Consider the following 16,502-nt stretch of genomic DNA (forward strand, 5'->3'; position numbering starts at 1 on the left):
TACATTGTAATGTAACATTTACATTGTAAATAATCTTTGCTTCAGTTTCTTTTTTAAAGTATCAGAAAAGAATTTTTCCCTCCACTATCAGTTATAGGTCAAGGGCTCCAATACAAATCAGGAAGACGGCATTAATAAAAGACAAACGGACTGGGAGACCTAGCGGGGTTTGAACGTGCAGAGCAGATGTCGCTTTCCCTCCCGGCCAGAAAGCCCGAAACCAATGCTCCAAGAGCTCTGAGAACACACTTGGACAGAGTGTGACAGAGTATAGCACGCCCTGGGCCCTAACTTAGGTGTCAGGTACTAAAAGACCAAAACCAATCCAGTTCCCATGGCACAGGCGAGCGCATTCAAGGCCTGACGGTGTTCCTTCACTAGGTGAGGATGGAGAAGGGGGGCTTCCATAAGGGTTCCTGTCCTCTTATTTTAAAGGGGACTTTACTTGACGATATGCTGTAAGATTCCAGGAAAGACATTCTCCACAAACAACCGCCCAGCATATCCACATGAGAGCAGCTCATGGGATGTTCCATGTTAGCATGTTGTGGTTCATGTCTTACACATGCCAGTTTGTTTAACCTGTAAGACAATCTTCCAGCCAGGCCCTCTCATCAACTTGTGTGATAGCCAAGGAAACGGAACCACTGTGAGTTTACAGTATCCGTCCCCCACAACACCCCACATGTGAGCACAATTGGAGCTTTGTTCTCAAGCATCTGCCCTTAGCCCCCTAACACCGAATCAGCGGAACGGAAATTCAGAGTGTCCTTATCTCCGAGTAGTGGACCGTTTTCTTTTTCCTTTCTGTATACCGGACATTTTAATCATGCACTGCTTTGCAAATCAGAGAAAATAAAAAAATAAAAATAAATGAATAAATAAACTGCTTTTAAAATCCTGCCCCCTAAAACTTAAAACCTACACTGATCTGAGCAGACAATTGTCTTGAAGGGCCCCCGGAGCAGAAATAACATGACTGGATTAGATCAGAATTCTACTAAGATGACTCACGCGTCATCCTGAGTCTTTGTGAACAGCCAACAAATCATTTGCCCCCCTGAAATGTCACAGGAGGCTGGATAAGGTGAGACAGTCTGAAATCGAGGATGTGCCTCTCTCCAGTAACGACCCCATTAGAAGAGGTTGGTATGAACAGAGGCAAACTTTCTCATGAAGCTCTCCACTGAAAACCGTAAGACAAAAGACAGCTGTGTTCGTGTACAGTAGCAAACGGACAACTGGCACTTGAAATAAACAAAAAACAAAACAAAACAAAAACCACCATGAGCAATTTAATTCACAAGATATCAAATTAGCATGCGCAATGCACCTTAAAAATTAACTGAAGTGTTAAAAATATGACTGAACCAATGTCAACAGCCTTGGTACACTCTAGATTTTTAGCACAAGTCCTTAACACAAATAATAAATTTTTGATGAGCATAAATTCTGATGAAAACACAAATTAATAACAAAGACAAGGCTGCCAACAGAGACCTCTTGTTCTGGGCTGGCCCTGTGATCACTAACCTACTGTGTTCTGAGACCTACTCGGTGCTGACTCATCTTCTTTTCTTTCCTGTTAATAAACAGCCCAATCAGCCCCTCATTCTCGTTTTGAACTAAGAGGGCTGCTGACAGGTTCTAGGGACAATCTTCTAGGCTATGGGTGAGGTGTCCAAGGGGGGATGTGCTGATCCTTTCAGGTCCTCCTTTGGGAACGAAGGATCACCACATTTAATACTGGCTCTGCTCCTCCTTCAGAGCTTCCGGTGGGAAACTGTTGCCTTGCAAGAACCATAGTCCCTCTTCTAGGCCGACTACCTTTTTAATATGGGATTGGGGTCGACTTCACAAGCTTGGTCTTCTCTTAACAGAACATGAGCATGGGCACATGGAGGGATGCTCAGTAAGATTGGAGTCTTACCCCAACCTCTCCCCCTGTAAATCCCTTCCCCCTTTTCCCTTCCACACATTTGTGTGACCAGGAGAGAGCATCCCCGGCTGGATGTCCACTTCCTAGCACGAGTTCGGTCGGAGGTAAAGAAAAGCACAGATCTGCGTTACTAAGTACTTGAAAAGAAGCAATTTAAGGAGAAAAAAGAGATTTATTTGGGCTCATAATTGAAAGAAATATAGTTCACTGAGGGGAGGGAGTGGAGTTAGGAATATAGGGATGTAAGTTGGCTGGTCTTCAGTGAACAGAGAGAGGTGAATGCCAATGGTCAGCTTATCTGTCACTCCCCCTCCCCAAATTTATTCAGCCCGACTCCCCCTCCCCAAATTTATTCAGCCCGACTCCCCCTCCCCAAATTTATTCAGCCCGAAACCACAGCCCCCCCCCCCCCCGTGGGATGGCACTGTCTCCATTCAGGGTGAGAGGTCTTCCTCTCAATGGGAACTCTCTGAAAATGCCCCCTCTGACACATGCCTTGCGGTATGTCTCTCCTAGGTGATTCTAAATCCAGTAGGGCTGACAATAAAGATTAGTCACCGAACCTCGGGTGGACATTTGGCCCTCTGCCATGTTGACTTTACCGGGCCTGGTTCTTAAAGCCTAGGTAGGAGGGCCATGTGCCATCTTTCTCACACAGAATGAGGAAGTGACTCAAAGAACAAAGGGGACCCTTCTGGAATCCCAGCAGGGGACACATCTGAATTTGGGTAAGGCTTTGGGAACCTGCAAATGGCAGGGTGGCGGCTGCCTAGCCCAGTTTGCTCTAATCCCCGGAGCTGTCCAGTCCCTGGTACTGTGATTGTACGGCGTTAATTAAATCACTCTCATTAATTCAGCCTGAGAATAATTAGCAATGAATGAAGATAGATTAGGTTTGAAGGCAGCTAATACATTTAACCCCACACTGCTGATTTTGCAGCCTAGCAAACTAATATCGTTAAGGAGGATAACAAGGCCAAAGCCTTGGGCACGGCTTCTTAGCAGCACTCAAAACAGTATTGGTTTAGTGTCAGTTTCCCAGCAGTCAGCAGGACCAGCCTAACTCACATCCTGGATCAAACTCAGGCTGTTATACAAAGCGAAGGAGTGGCCTCCTCTTCTGAGCTCCTCCCTCTAGGTATCCAGCGGCCCCGGCTGTGTAGTCGGGGCATTCACAATCTTTCGGACACTTTCCTTCCTGTGCATGCACACACCTCACCTTTGCTTCCTGTGAGCAAGGTGATAAGAATGACTCTTACCATTGGCCCAGAGGAGCCATAAAAATGACATACTTTGAGTTTCTATGATCATAAACCCACCAACTTGCAAATGACCCTTGGCCTTGAGAAAGGCATTAGGAACCGCTCATAAGCCTAAAGAATTCTCACGCTCTGCCTCAAGTCCACACTGTAGTCTGAGGGTCATTGGAAACGCACACTTTTCTAAAATGTAAATTCAGTTCCTGAGTCCTTCAGCACTTTCTGGCTTTGTATAAGCCACATAAACAAATTCCATCACCCGAAACTCTTATCTCCCAGCAGCAGAGGAAGGAAGTACATGGTCACTGAATTCATTTCAGGAGTTTGCAGGCTGCAGTTTTGTTTTCTTGATTGGGGGGAAGTGGTAACATTAGGTAGAAAAGATACAGCAGCGGATAACAGTTGGACATAGCATCCTCTAGCCCTGCCTACACAGAGAAGTTTGCTTCATTGTGGAAGCTGCAACTTCCAGGTGGTAGATGAAATAGAAACGATTATCTGTCTGTCCTTTGCCATGTGGCTTCTCCTGGCAAAACCCCCAGCCTTATGTTCATATACTGCTTCTAGGCAGCAGCAGCGGTTTGAGGTGGCTTTGGGAGAAAGGAAGACATATTTTGTCAAAAGAGAAGATGTGGTAACTTTTAATGGAACACTGCGCCACCGGAACACATTAACTGTTAGTTCCCTAAACCAGGGTTTCACCCAAACACAGACAGATGAAAGGGCCAGAAAGTGGATGGACAGCAGCCGGCCCTGCTGCCTCTCCTGCCTGACCACGGGACAGAAAAACGCGTTTTAAAAAACATGGACACCCATTATCTCTGGTGAGAACTCCAATTCCCATCCGTTTGCTTTCTATTGGTTGTATCTTTCTCTCCTTGGGAACTAAATTCTGCCTGGCTGGCTTTTTGCTGTCCGTCCCCCCCCCCACACACACACACAAACACTCCCACCCCCATCCCCCCACCCCCCACCCCGGCACCTGGTTCTTACTTTGAATCCGTCGGACTTTTCTGGCTTTGTAAAGCAAAACGTAGCCAAGACGCTATCAAAAATTAAAATAGGAAACAGATTTGAAAAGGCTGCAGTGAGGCCGATGAGTTAGTGCTGAGAAAGGACTTAAGAGGGCACTGTCTTTCTTTGCGATGAGCAAAATGTATCAGGCTGAAAAAATAGCAGAGGAAGCCAGAAGGGGAGCTGGGATAAAGAACCCACAGTACTGGTTTCAGCAGTCTGTGGTCTCAGGAAGCGCCATGTGGAGCCTTCTGAGCCGGTTTAAACCATTGTTACGCCTGGTGTTTTAAGAAAAGGAAGACGGGGGCGAAGCCTTGGGGAAATGGAGAGGACCGGGTAAAGTCGATCTCCCCGACCTATGGAGGGGGTGCAGAGGTCCAGCCACGCAATTCACGTCGCCCAAGACTTCTCTTCCCTCGCCTGTACAATAAAGGTTTTGGGCCAATCATGTATACAATTCGTCCCCACATTCCTCAAATGAGAAAGAAGAGCCAACTCCAAGTGGCGTTTTAGCTCTCAGCCAAAAAGCCCTGGTACAAAGAGTCAAAAATGAGAGTCATAAACAGTTGTGGCTACATGAATTTATTTATTTCTTTTTTCCGAATAGGGTTCCTTCTTTTGCTAGGCTCTCGAGGCCTTAGGTGTGTGTGACAGAGAGGGGGAGTAGGGGGTGGGGCGCTATTTTTTGGACTGGACTTCAAACTCCACCAACAAAACCAAGGAAGGACCAAGTCTCAAAGGTGACAGAGACTTCTTTCCTACCAGGAGGAGGCAGCGTGGCTGCTCCTTAGAGGAATTTGCTTTGAATCTAGCGGCCCTGGCGATTGGTTGCGAAACACGTGGGCCCGCAGGAGCGAGCCGGGGTTGCTGCGGCTCCAGCTCAGAGTCCTGCCGCGGGTTCCCCACCAACTTGGGGCGAAGAAAGACAGACACCCGGCAAGAACCTGGAGCAGGAGTTTGGCCTCTTGCCAGCAAGTAACCCAATGTCCACTCGCGCAACCTGCTGTGTCCCCAAGGTCCAACCCCGAGCTTCTTCCCTTGCTCCAGCGGGAACTGGGCTCTGCCGGCCGCTGGGGGATCTGACCCAGTGAGTGCCTGTGCACGCCGGTGACACGGTCCCCCGGCGTGGCTTTGGCTATTCTACTGAGCATTCCGAGGATCTCGGCACCCTTGGGTGCAGGAAAGCTCCCAGGGCTGCTTTCCCCTGCGGTGGGAGCCCCAGCCCCCGACCCAGCCTTGAATAGGGTTGACCCGGAGAAGAGAAGACCCTTGGAGCCCCTCAAACTTATTTTCCTCGTGGTCCCCGGGGGCTGCAGCAGCCCATAGCTGAGCGAAGGCGGCCGCTTTGTCTCCGTTCACTCCCCGCCCCACTCCCCTGGTTCCTCTCCGGCTAACTCCCCCCCACCACCCCCGTTCCCCGACACCCCCTCCTCCCCCCCAAGCTCCTCCCGCTCCTGCCCGCACTGTGGACGCGCTTCCTCCCTCCTCCCCCTAGTGAGTTTGCATACGCGCCCCCTCCCGGGCGCAACTTATAGCCCGGCGCTCGGTGGCCCGGCGCAGTCTGCTCCCGCAGCCTCTGAGCCGGCGGCGCGACCGAGGCGCTGCAGAGACCCCGAGCCGACGCCAGGCGGCCGCCAGCGCTCACGCCGCAGCCCCGCTCCCTCCCCCTGCGTGCAGCCCGCCTTTCTCCGCGGCGCGGCCGCCGCAGGCTCACTCTCCCCTGGCTAGGCGAGCGCCGGCAGACGCTTGGCCCGGCCGGGGCGCCAGGTCCGTAGTTGCTGATCCGGAGACCGAGGTCAGCTGCTTGCCGGAGCCGACCCGAGAGGCCACTACCCGGGAGGCTATCGCCTCTCTTCCCGGCGCTCTTTTCTCCCCGGCGATCGCCACCGCTTCCCGGAACAGAGACGCCCTTCTTCGGTTCCCTGCGGGTGATCGAGGCAAGAACCCCAGCCGGTTGTGTGCGGAGGCCAGTCGCCACTACTGTAAGTTTGCCCTGCAACCCCAAACCTGTTGCGGGCGCTCGGGTTTCGGGGGGCTGGGTGGGGTGGGGGGGGTCTGCCGCAGGGTGTGCTTGTGAACACCAAGCCGGCGCCGGGCCACCCTGGCTGTGGCTTAAGCCCAGGAGGTGCTCTCGAGGCAGAACTGTGGCCGGAGTTGGGCAGCCCTAGGAGAGCGACCTGCCTGCCTCCCCTCTGCGGTGTACCGCCCGGGCAAGTCTCGGTGAGTGCAAGGAGCCAGGTTGGGGGATAATTTCATCCAGGCTCCCAGAAGCCTCCAGGCAGCCCAGCGCGTGGGATCGGTTCCCTGGGGTGGCTCGTAGCCGGTTCTGAGCGACGGTGGGGGCCATGCGCAGACCTCCTCATGCGGGTAGCCAAATGAATGAAAACTGGTACCTGAAAAACGAGTTTTTTCTCCTGCAAGCTTTTGCCTTTTAGAATGACATTATTAATTTCAAAGGCTAGGAATTGGTGGGCGGGGTGGAGATGAGAAGGTGAACTTGGACTTGTAATTTGTCGTCGCCCTCGTTGGCATGTCCGGCGTGTTAAATAGCGTTGCAAGTGTGTGGCGAAGAGCTATTTTTGTAAACATCTTTATAGTGTGGTTCCATTGTTGTCAATAATGTGAGTGCTTGAAAACATCTGCCTAGTTTCCTTTCTCGTGGGATTGAGATCAGGCTTAAGACTGGGAGAGAGACGGACGTGCTCCCAGTGTTGGAGGCAGACATCCTGCGTGTAAGCAGCAGTAAGTGAGCCCAAGTTACTTAACTAGATGCCCTTTTGATGTTCACAGTAATAGCAGTCTTTCCTCTGCCTTCTTTGTACACATAAGTTAAGTATATGTGTGCGTTTGAGGGGGGGGTATTTCCTTAGCATGCAGACTTATGTCTCTGAGGGTTTTAAAAAAAATGTTGGGAAGAATGATTCATTTTATGTTGAAGGTATGTTTAGAAACTGTATAAATTACGTCTGTGGATATTTTGGTGTTTGCGTGATTCTAAACCAGAAAGCAAGTTGCCTCCCTTGGGTCTTCAAGTGCACCTTTTGTTTTAGTCAGACAGTGGTTTCGAGACAGAGATTGTGACCTGACCGACATATCCCTTTCCATCCAAGGTGACAGGGTAGACTCTGCCTTCTGGTTTTCTGGGGGGAGACTTAGAAAACACAGCAGCATAAACACAGGCTGCAGAGTTGCCCATCCCGTAGTCTTCTGGACAAACTGTTTGCTTAAGCATACACCTGGTTGTGAACATTGTTTTATACCACCCGACTCTCCGGCCCTGTGGGATTCCACCTCAGCCTGCTAGCACTCAGACGCTTGTGTTCCTTTCTTGGCTCGTAGCCCGAGAGGAGGCAGCTTTCATAGACTAGACAATCAATTTAGAGGTTTAGGCTTAAAGTCTTCCTCAAAATAACTCAGACTGAACACATTCATTTAAATGGCATCCACAGTGGTAAAGTAAGCAGGTTGCAAGTTCATAGGAGTCTGAACACTAATAAAGCTTAGAGTATTCAGAGGATGCTTCTAATAGGTCATTCTTCAGAACTTTCCACCGTGGGTTAAGCTGGACTTTGTTTGAGGTAGGGATAGTGTCTGAGGGTAGGGGTGATGCTTGGGTCCTCCTCATCTTCCTACCTACCCATTGGAAATTTCTGGGTGCTTTGCACTGGCTTGTAACACTGAAGCTTTGTAACTTTGATACTTACTTGGTCCTTTTTGGCCTTGTTTACCCATCATGAAAAGTAACGTTCCAAAACCAGAGGCAAACAAGTTACCTCACCTAAAAGATATGGGCGAGTGTCACGTCAGACACCTACCTTTGTTACTTTTTTTCTGTGTCAACTTTCACATCTGCTGGGGAGAAGGGGGGGCAGATTACAGTTATAGCTCATGAATCTGGTAAGTCATTTATATTTATTAATAATTCCTGGAGTATAAATAAAAAGTCTGAATGAGGGAGGGAAGAGCTGTGGGTTTCAGCTGTGCTATAAGTTCTGGCTGTTTGCATCAGAAAAGATACAGTAGCTAACTACAGAGTCTGTGCTCCTGACATAAACAGCCTCCTGGATCCTGAGAGGGGCAGGTTTTTAAGGCTTTATCGTCCTTTAGAGACCTAGAAGAGTGTTGTCAGAAGGGGGGCGGGGTTAATTCCATTTTTCAAGATAGACAGTGGACATTGTCCATGTTATTGGCCCCTAGGTTTTTTGATTTTTAACAGCACATACTCAAAGATAGCATTAGACTCCACTGATGCTAATTTTGGTACTGAGAAAAGCACTATAGTTGGCCAATAAATTCTACAGTGACCCTCTATGAACAATGGCTGTTAAAAACACACATAGCACATGAATCTCTCTCTCTCTCTCTCTCTTTCTCTCACACACACACCCACACACACACCCTATGTGCTTTTAAATTTATGTAAAGCAGTGTTTGTAGTTTGAACTCCCAATATGCAGGTGCAGCATCTGCAGGTACATAACAGTCCTGGTGATGGAGTGTTTAATCAAAGAGGTGGGTGGGAGCATCCTTTGTTCTTGTGGTTTTCCAAGAACTGGTATAGAGCAGGAAGAACAGAAAAGAAAAAAAAAAAAAAAAAAAAAAAAAAAAAAAAGCACGAAGCTGCCTGCTCAAAATATTCTTCCTTTTATGTGCCAAAGTCTCATTTTGGAAGCTGTCCAGGTTCAGAAAGATGGGAGGTAATTGTGGCCAGAATCTATTCTGTGCTTTCACTGCACCCTGCTGATCAATGCACGGAAATGTTTACATTCTAGTGCATTTAGAGTTCTGTAGTGGTAGAGCTGTCTAGTTAGGAACTGTCTTTTTTACCTTGGAGTAAAAGCTTGACTTTAGGAGTTGGGTAGTTATTTGTGTGCAGAGTTTGGATTTGACCAAAGGAATTCTTAATAGAATTTCTAATTAGTAGGTGTTTGTTTTACACATGGTTTTATGTTGCATAGGGCTTTAAAGCCAGTGGCCTCCTGACGTTCCTGGCATTATGGGAGCGGGAAGCTTGGCATTAAGTGGCCTGCAGTGAATCAGCTGGCCTGGCCCTGGGAACTGAGAGACTGAGACCTGCCTCCCTCAGCTTCTGCTGACTTACAGTCTCAAGAACTTCTGTATCCGGAAAGTTGGATATAAATAAATATAAATCCAGGCTCAAAGCTTCCCCCGTCTCCTAGAGCCTCACTTATAAATGCTTCAGATAGCTCAACAACATTATAAGGAGGGTCTCTCCTTCCAGGTTTTTCTCTCCAGCTTTGTTCTGGAGTAGCCAGAGCCATACCCTCCCCTTCTCTTCCTCCTCTTTCTCTTCCTCATCCTCCTCCTCCACTGTTTCCTCCTCCTCCTCCTCCCCCCTCCTCCTTCCCCTTCTCTCCCTCCTCCTCCCCTTCTCTCCTTCTTCCTCCCCTCCCTCTTCCTTCTCCTTTCCCTCCCTCTTCCTTTCTCCTCCCCCCTCTTCCTCTTCCTCCCCTTCCTCCTTCTCCTCCTTTCCCTCCTCTTCCTCCTCCTCCCCCTCCTCCTTTCCCTCCTCTTCCTCCTCCCCCTCCTCCTCCTCACAACAGGAGGCAGCAGGACTTAACCACAACAAGGCTCTGCTTTCTTTGTCTGAGTATTGCCTTTGTGCTACAGCTGGGAACGTCAATGGGTTTGTTTTGTTTTCTTTTAGGAGTTGAAACAAAATGTCAGTCAGTGTGCATGAGAACCGCAAGTCCAGGGCCAGCAGTGGTTCCATCAACATCTACCTGTTTCATAAGTCTTCCTACGCCGACAGTGTTCTCACTCACCTGAACCTTCTGCGGCAGCAGCGGCTCTTCACAGATGTCCTTCTCCATGCGGGAAACAGGACCTTCCCTTGCCACCGGGCAGTGCTGGCTGCGTGCAGCCGCTACTTTGAAGCCATGTTCAGTGGTGGCTTGAAAGAAAGCCAGGACAGTGAAGTGAACTTCGACAATTCCATCCACCCGGAGGTCTTAGAGCTGCTTCTAGATTATGCATACTCCTCCCGGGTCATCATCAATGAAGAAAATGCCGAGTCGCTCCTGGAGGCTGGTGACATGCTGGAGTTTCAGGACATCAGAGACGCGTGTGCAGAATTTCTGGAGAAGAACCTACATCCCACCAACTGCCTGGGGATGCTGCTGCTGTCTGATGCCCACCAGTGCACCAAGCTGTACGAACTCTCCTGGAGAATGTGTCTCAGCAACTTCCAAACCATTCGGAAGAACGAAGATTTCCTCCAGTTGCCCCAGGACATGGTTGTGCAGCTCCTGTCCAGCGAAGAACTGGAGACGGAAGACGAAAGGCTGGTGTATGAGTCTGCAATGAACTGGATTAGCTATGACTTGAAGAAACGCTACTGTTACCTCCCGCAGCTGTTGCAGACAGTGAGGCTGGCCCTCCTTCCTGCCATCTATCTCATGGAGAACGTGGCGATGGAAGAACTCATCACCAAACAGAGAAAGAGTAAGGAGATTGTGGAAGAGGCCATCCGGTGCAAACTAAAAATCTTGCAGAATGATGGTGTGGTCACCAGTCTCTGTGCTCGTCCTCGGAAAACTGGCCATGCCCTGTTTCTCCTGGGAGGGCAGACTTTCATGTGTGACAAACTGTACTTGGTAGACCAGAAGGCTAAAGAAATCATTCCCAAGGCTGACATTCCCAGCCCGAGGAAAGAGTTCAGCGCATGTGCAATTGGCTGCAAAGTCTATATTACTGGGGGCCGGGGATCAGAGAACGGTGTCTCAAAAGATGTCTGGGTTTATGATACCCTGCATGAGGAATGGTCTAAGGCTGCCCCCATGCTGGTGGCCAGGTTTGGCCATGGATCTGCTGAACTGAAGCACTGCTTATATGTGGTCGGTGGGCACACAGCTGCAACTGGCTGCCTCCCAGCCTCCCCCTCAGTCTCTCTAAAGCAAGTAGAACAATATGACCCCACAACCAACAAATGGACCATGGTAGCCCCACTGCGAGAAGGCGTCAGCAACGCTGCTGTAGTGAGTGCCAAACTCAAGCTGTTTGCTTTCGGGGGTACCAGTGTAAGCCACGACAAGCTCCCCAAGGTTCAGTGTTACGATCAGTGTGAGAACAGATGGACAGTGCCAGCCACCTGTCCCCAGCCCTGGCGTTACACAGCAGCAGCTGTGCTGGGAAACCAGATTTTCATTATGGGTGGAGATACAGAGTTCTCTGCCTGCTCTGCTTACAAATTCAACAGTGAAACTTACCAGTGGACCAAGGTGGGAGATGTGACAGCCAAACGCATGAGCTGCCATGCCGTGGCCTCCGGGAACAAGCTGTATGTGGTTGGAGGATACTTTGGCATTCAGCGCTGCAAGACTTTGGACTGTTACGATCCGACTTTAGATGTGTGGAACAGCATCACCACAGTTCCCTACTCTCTCATCCCTACTGCGTTCGTCAGCACCTGGAAACACCTGCCTTCCTAAAGCAGGGTACCTTAACAAGAGCACGCATGAGGTAAGAAACCATAGCTGGAGGGGCGGCAGGAAGTTTCGGCCTGCTAGCTTGAGTTCAGAGGATGTACTGCTTATTGTCTTATCTGAAGTCACACATGTAAAAAGGAGGCTTTGCACTTCTACAGTGTAACTGCTTGGATTGGCCACCACTAAAACCCCTCTTTAACAGAAACCAGTAAGTAGTTCTCAGCTATCACTGAACTTCAAAATCTCCCAAAGAGATTTTCAGAAACTGCCCCTTCTCGAGACATTATTTTATTGGGTTTGGGGTGGAGTGTGTGCTATTAGTACTTTGAAGAAAGTTTTCCAGTGATACAAGTATCCAGCCAGGTTGGGAACCCCAGACTCCCATTAGTGGCTCCAGTCAGTGGTTGTAAAATGCTCTCTGTGTTCCTAGAGCAGGACCACATGGTTCTGTCAAGCATCCTTTTGATGCTCAGAACAAACCCCTGGGATGCTATTACTAATCTCCCTATGCAGATGAACAACCGTGACCCCTATGGAACATAACTTGTAAATTCCCCAGTAGACCTCAACAAGTGGTCAAGGTTAGTGAGGAATGCCTCAACCCCCCCCCAACAGGGATAAATCTGAACTTCATCTTAGTATCCGGTCCAGAGATACTGTGTTGCTATTCCAATTTCATGTTCAGATCTTTCTTTCTTTCTTAAGATTTATTTATTATATGCAAGTACACTGTAGCTGTTTTTTAAACACACCAGAAGAGGGCATTAGATCTCATTACAGATAGTTGTGAGTCACCACATGGTTGCTGGGAATTGAACTCAGGACCTCTGGAAGAGCAGTCAGTGCTCTTAACCACTGAGCCATCTCTCCAGCCCCAGACCTTTCTGTACTAACAGAGTTATGAAAGCACTACTAACATTCCCTAGTTTATTGATACCAAAGTTGTATAGTCACTTATTTAAATCGTCTTCCCTCAAAATACAGCCATTCCTTTAGAGCATACATTGATTCTGGAGGGTAATCTAGGAAGTTCTCGTGGAAGGAGGTGTCTTGTGTAGATGTGTTCATCCCTGACTTCATCCTTTTAAGAGTTAATCAGTCAGCCTGACCCTATTGTCTGGACCAACAAAGTTTGTGCCCTGTGTCATCTATCTGAGAACATAATGGTTGTCTTCTGCACATAAGAATATATTATTCTCTTGGATCTAATAATTAATCATCAGCCTGCACAGTTAGGTGTCGCATGTGGCTGCTTAGCTCCTCCTGTGAAGCATCCTCAGGCCCTTAGGTTCCTGTTGCTGTGGTAAACACCATGACCAAAAGCAGTATGGGGGAGGGATGGGCCCATTTCCTCTATCACAGCCCATCAGTGAGGAAGGTCAGGGGACTACTCACTACTGGCTTGCTCTCTTGGCTTGCTCAGACTGCTTTCTTACACATCTCAAGACCACTGCCCAGGGATAGCCCCACTTACGGTGTCCTGGTCCTTCCCACATCGATCATTAATCAAGAAGCTGTCCAAAGGAGCGTGTACAGGTGAAGACGGCTGAGGTTCCCTCCTCTCAAATGACTCTAGCTTTTGTCAAGTTGACAAAACAACAACAAAACCTCTGGTTTAACAGAGGGTCTAGAGGCACCCCCAGTCACTGCTAACAGTAAGAGAAGAAAATAATGTCACTGGAGGATCCAGAGTACAGACTCATTCATTACGAGAGAACTTGGTTCCACTTCCCTTAGGGTGGCACACCTTTAAAGGGGCCTTTGAAAGGAATAATGGGGGTACCCCGAAGTGGTTGTAAGCTAACCAGAGGGGTTCCATCTTTTTTACCTTTGTTTCCCCATGTTCGGTAAGTTCCTCACTTACAAGCACCAAGATTGGTTCGCTTTCACATTGTGCCATGATTGTTTTCAACCCTTTGGCTGTCTCCCCCAGCCTGCCCCGGCCAGTGGGGCCATGTTCCCCGGGCATGGGATTTCTCCAGAGGAGCAGCAACAGTCAGAAAGCTCTTCTGGGGAGCAATGTACTGACGGCAGCCCACACCAAACTGGTTTGTGCAGCCTGGCTGGCATCTTGGTAATCCAGAATAAACAAATGTTCTCTAAGTGGTTATTTCATTGGAGATATGGTGCATGACTCAACTCTCAAGCAGGTCTAAAGAACATCTCAGGTGAAAAGCGCTAATTAACAGACTCAAAATTAAGAGTTAGTCCAGAACCGACTGCTCAGTGGAGCTGGAAAAATTGCCAGGGATATCCGTGGCAGTAGGTTAGAAATGGCTACCGGGAGAATGGGAAGAAAGGACAGGAAGGCAAGACAAGCAGAGTTTCGAGTGCTCTGTGGTCCTTGTTTCAGATCTTTCTGAACGTAAGACAGCTCTTTTGTTGAGAGTGATTGCAACCACGCTGTCCAGAAGACTGTCCCAATTCAGGCAGGGTGGGTGGTGAGAACACCTAGTCCCATCTAGCCCAGAGCCAGCTCTTCCTGCAGTGAGACCTTTCTGATCCGGCTGGAGTTCACTCTGTGTGTCCTGGGGACATTCCGTTCCTTTGATTATCAGCTGTTTGTGATTTCTGTTCTTCAGTCTTGGTTCCCTTTTCCAGCCCAGAGTGAAAGCGTTAAGGTATTTGAACCTAATCACTTCCTTCCGGTCCCTGGGAAACAGAACAAACATGTAAAACAGCATTCTTCACCCTTGGTATCCCCGGCAGTGTTGAGCACATAAAAATTGATCTGGACAGGGCCAGCTTGCTGCTTTTAAAGGGTGACAGGAGCCCCTGATCAAAGCCCGCTTTTTTTTTTTTTCAGTTTCCGACAGAGAGAACAATGATTTCAATTTCTAAAGTTTACTGTACGCAAGATGCTGCTAAAAACACTTAGATCTGGGTGGAATGACATTCTGATATGTCCCTTGGGTGTCAGCACGCCTCTTCAGCTTGAGTCCTCTGATTCCCAAATGCTGGTGCAATCTGAATGCATCCAAGGTTAGCAGACCCCTTCCCGGGACAGAAACTTCACCCACCCTGCAGATCTGAACTGACCCCCGCCGCTCCGTCAGTGGGTCAGAAGACAGAAGGGAAACTGATTTTCTAGTAATTTTGTGCTGTCTTAAGGCCTCCGCCTGACAGGATGTGGACTTCTTTCTGTTTGCTTTGTGTCTTCTTTTAGAAATTTCCCTCTTTCTTTCTGAGTATGCCACGGCTTGAGACAAGACACATTTATCACAAGACACATTCTTTTGGCCTATTGTGGATATACAGGTTACAGGGAGGTGGGGCTAAGGGATGACACCGAAGGCTAAGGAATGTCTTGTAGGTTTGAATCACTGCTAGACAACAGCCAAGAGAAACAACTAGGAACTGACTCACACTTCTGAACACACACAAGCCAAAGAGAAGAATTTGCAATTAATGAGTGGTTCTGCACAAACTCCCCGCAAGTCCCTCCTTGGGGCTGTCTCGGCCGTGAGCATTTTAAACTGTGTCTGCCTCCTATCTCTGAAAACTTGGATTCTTTATTGGTCGGTGGGCTTAGGGAGTGCCCCCTTTTCTTGACACCCCCTCCCCAGTGATTATGTCACAGTAGCTGTCTTTTCAAACATTACAAACAGAACATGGCAGCTTGTAATAGCACCAGCATGTGTAGGCTGGAATTGGAACACTCTGTGTGTAAGGGAAGAACGGAAGGGCTTTGGACACCGTTGTTTTATGGGCTGACCAACGTCATGCTATCAACCTGCTGTGTGTGAGCATTTTTCTTTGGACTGAGATTGGCTTCCGACCTTCAGGAGTGAGTGGTATTGCCCGACTCTGCCCTGAGTCTAAACTTTTCGAAATTGTGTGCTTATTAGCAAATGTCTTAAACCATATTGAATCACAAATCTCCCATACCTTACTGTATGTTTCTTTTCTCTTTTTGTCTTCTGTTTAGCTCACTCTGACACACGGCGAGATGAGATGATGTTTCTGCTCTGGAGAAGGCAAGTTTAATGAAGAGAAAGAAAACCAGGAGCAGTTGCTACTAAACTCCTGGAATACCATCGGCTGCACCTTGCAAATACTCAAGTGGACATGAAGGAAGGGGCGGGGGAGGGGTGGGATTTTTTTTTTTCAATATAAGTAGCACACGGTTTAAATATGAATGACTGAACTTGTGATCTAGTCCTTGTCTGGTAATTGTGGATTAATGTCAGCGTTAATCAGCCCCTCAAAGGGAGAGAAAAGCTGGGCTTTTCCCTTGCTGTACCTCATTCAGCTTTTGATTTCCACGGCCCCACCATTTATGTGCAAGATTTGAAATGGTTGTCAGCTTCCTCTGAAGACTGAGCTTGAAGCCTCTATGCCAGCTGCTGTTGGAGATGCAAAGCCAAGCAAGGGTCAGGAGGGAAGCTGGAGAATGGGCGCTCCAGGACTCTCCGCTCCTCTTGAAGGGTTGTGGTCCCCCAGGAACGCCTCGAAACAATGGGGCCATTGTTGGTAGCTGTTTGTTTGGTAGATGCTCTTTGCTATTTATAAGTGACTTTAAACCTTCTCCTGGCTGTTAAGAAATGTGTTCTAGATTTAGCTATTTATTGTTTGCGGCCTGCATGCTGAAACAGTGCTACGTTGTCTCCACGTGTACGGGCCTGTGTGGACGCTCGTATGTTTTGCACATTTTGTAGCTGTTGGGGTGCTCTGCCACGCGCACGCGCGCGCGCGCACACACACACACACACACACACACACACACACACATACACACACAAAGAAAAACGTCGGGGCTATAATTTGGAGGATAAGTAGAGGGTGGGTGGGGGAAGGGTGCATTTTCGAAGTGTCGGGACAGAGCCAGATTCTAAGACAGAA

General features: G+C 48.6%; 1 protein-coding gene across 1 annotated transcript; it reads left to right on the top strand.

The window, feature by feature from the left end:
• The first annotated feature begins 5,870 nt into the window (after positions 1-5,870).
• ENC1 (ectodermal-neural cortex 1) lies at positions 5,871-15,728 on the top strand. The gene is made up of 3 exons (XM_080925154.1): positions 5,871-6,194; positions 9,881-11,694; positions 15,589-15,728. Exon 2 carries the CDS (start codon positions 9,894-9,896, stop codon positions 11,661-11,663), a length of 1,770 nt encoding a protein of 589 aa, XP_080781280.1. The 5' UTR covers positions 5,871-6,194; positions 9,881-9,893; the 3' UTR covers positions 11,664-11,694; positions 15,589-15,728.
• The last annotated feature ends 774 nt before the right edge of the window (positions 15,729-16,502 follow it).

This window comes from Micromys minutus (genome assembly GCF_963924665.1).
Source record: "Micromys minutus genome assembly, chromosome: 11".
Taxonomy (NCBI): Eukaryota; Metazoa; Chordata; class Mammalia; order Rodentia; family Muridae; genus Micromys; species Micromys minutus.

Bases quoted from the DNA above. Each gene is read 5' to 3' on its own strand.
- ENC1 (XM_080925154.1), top strand. From the start codon at position 9,894: ATGTCAGTCAGTGTGCATGAGAACCGCAAGTCCAGGGCCAGCAGTGGT.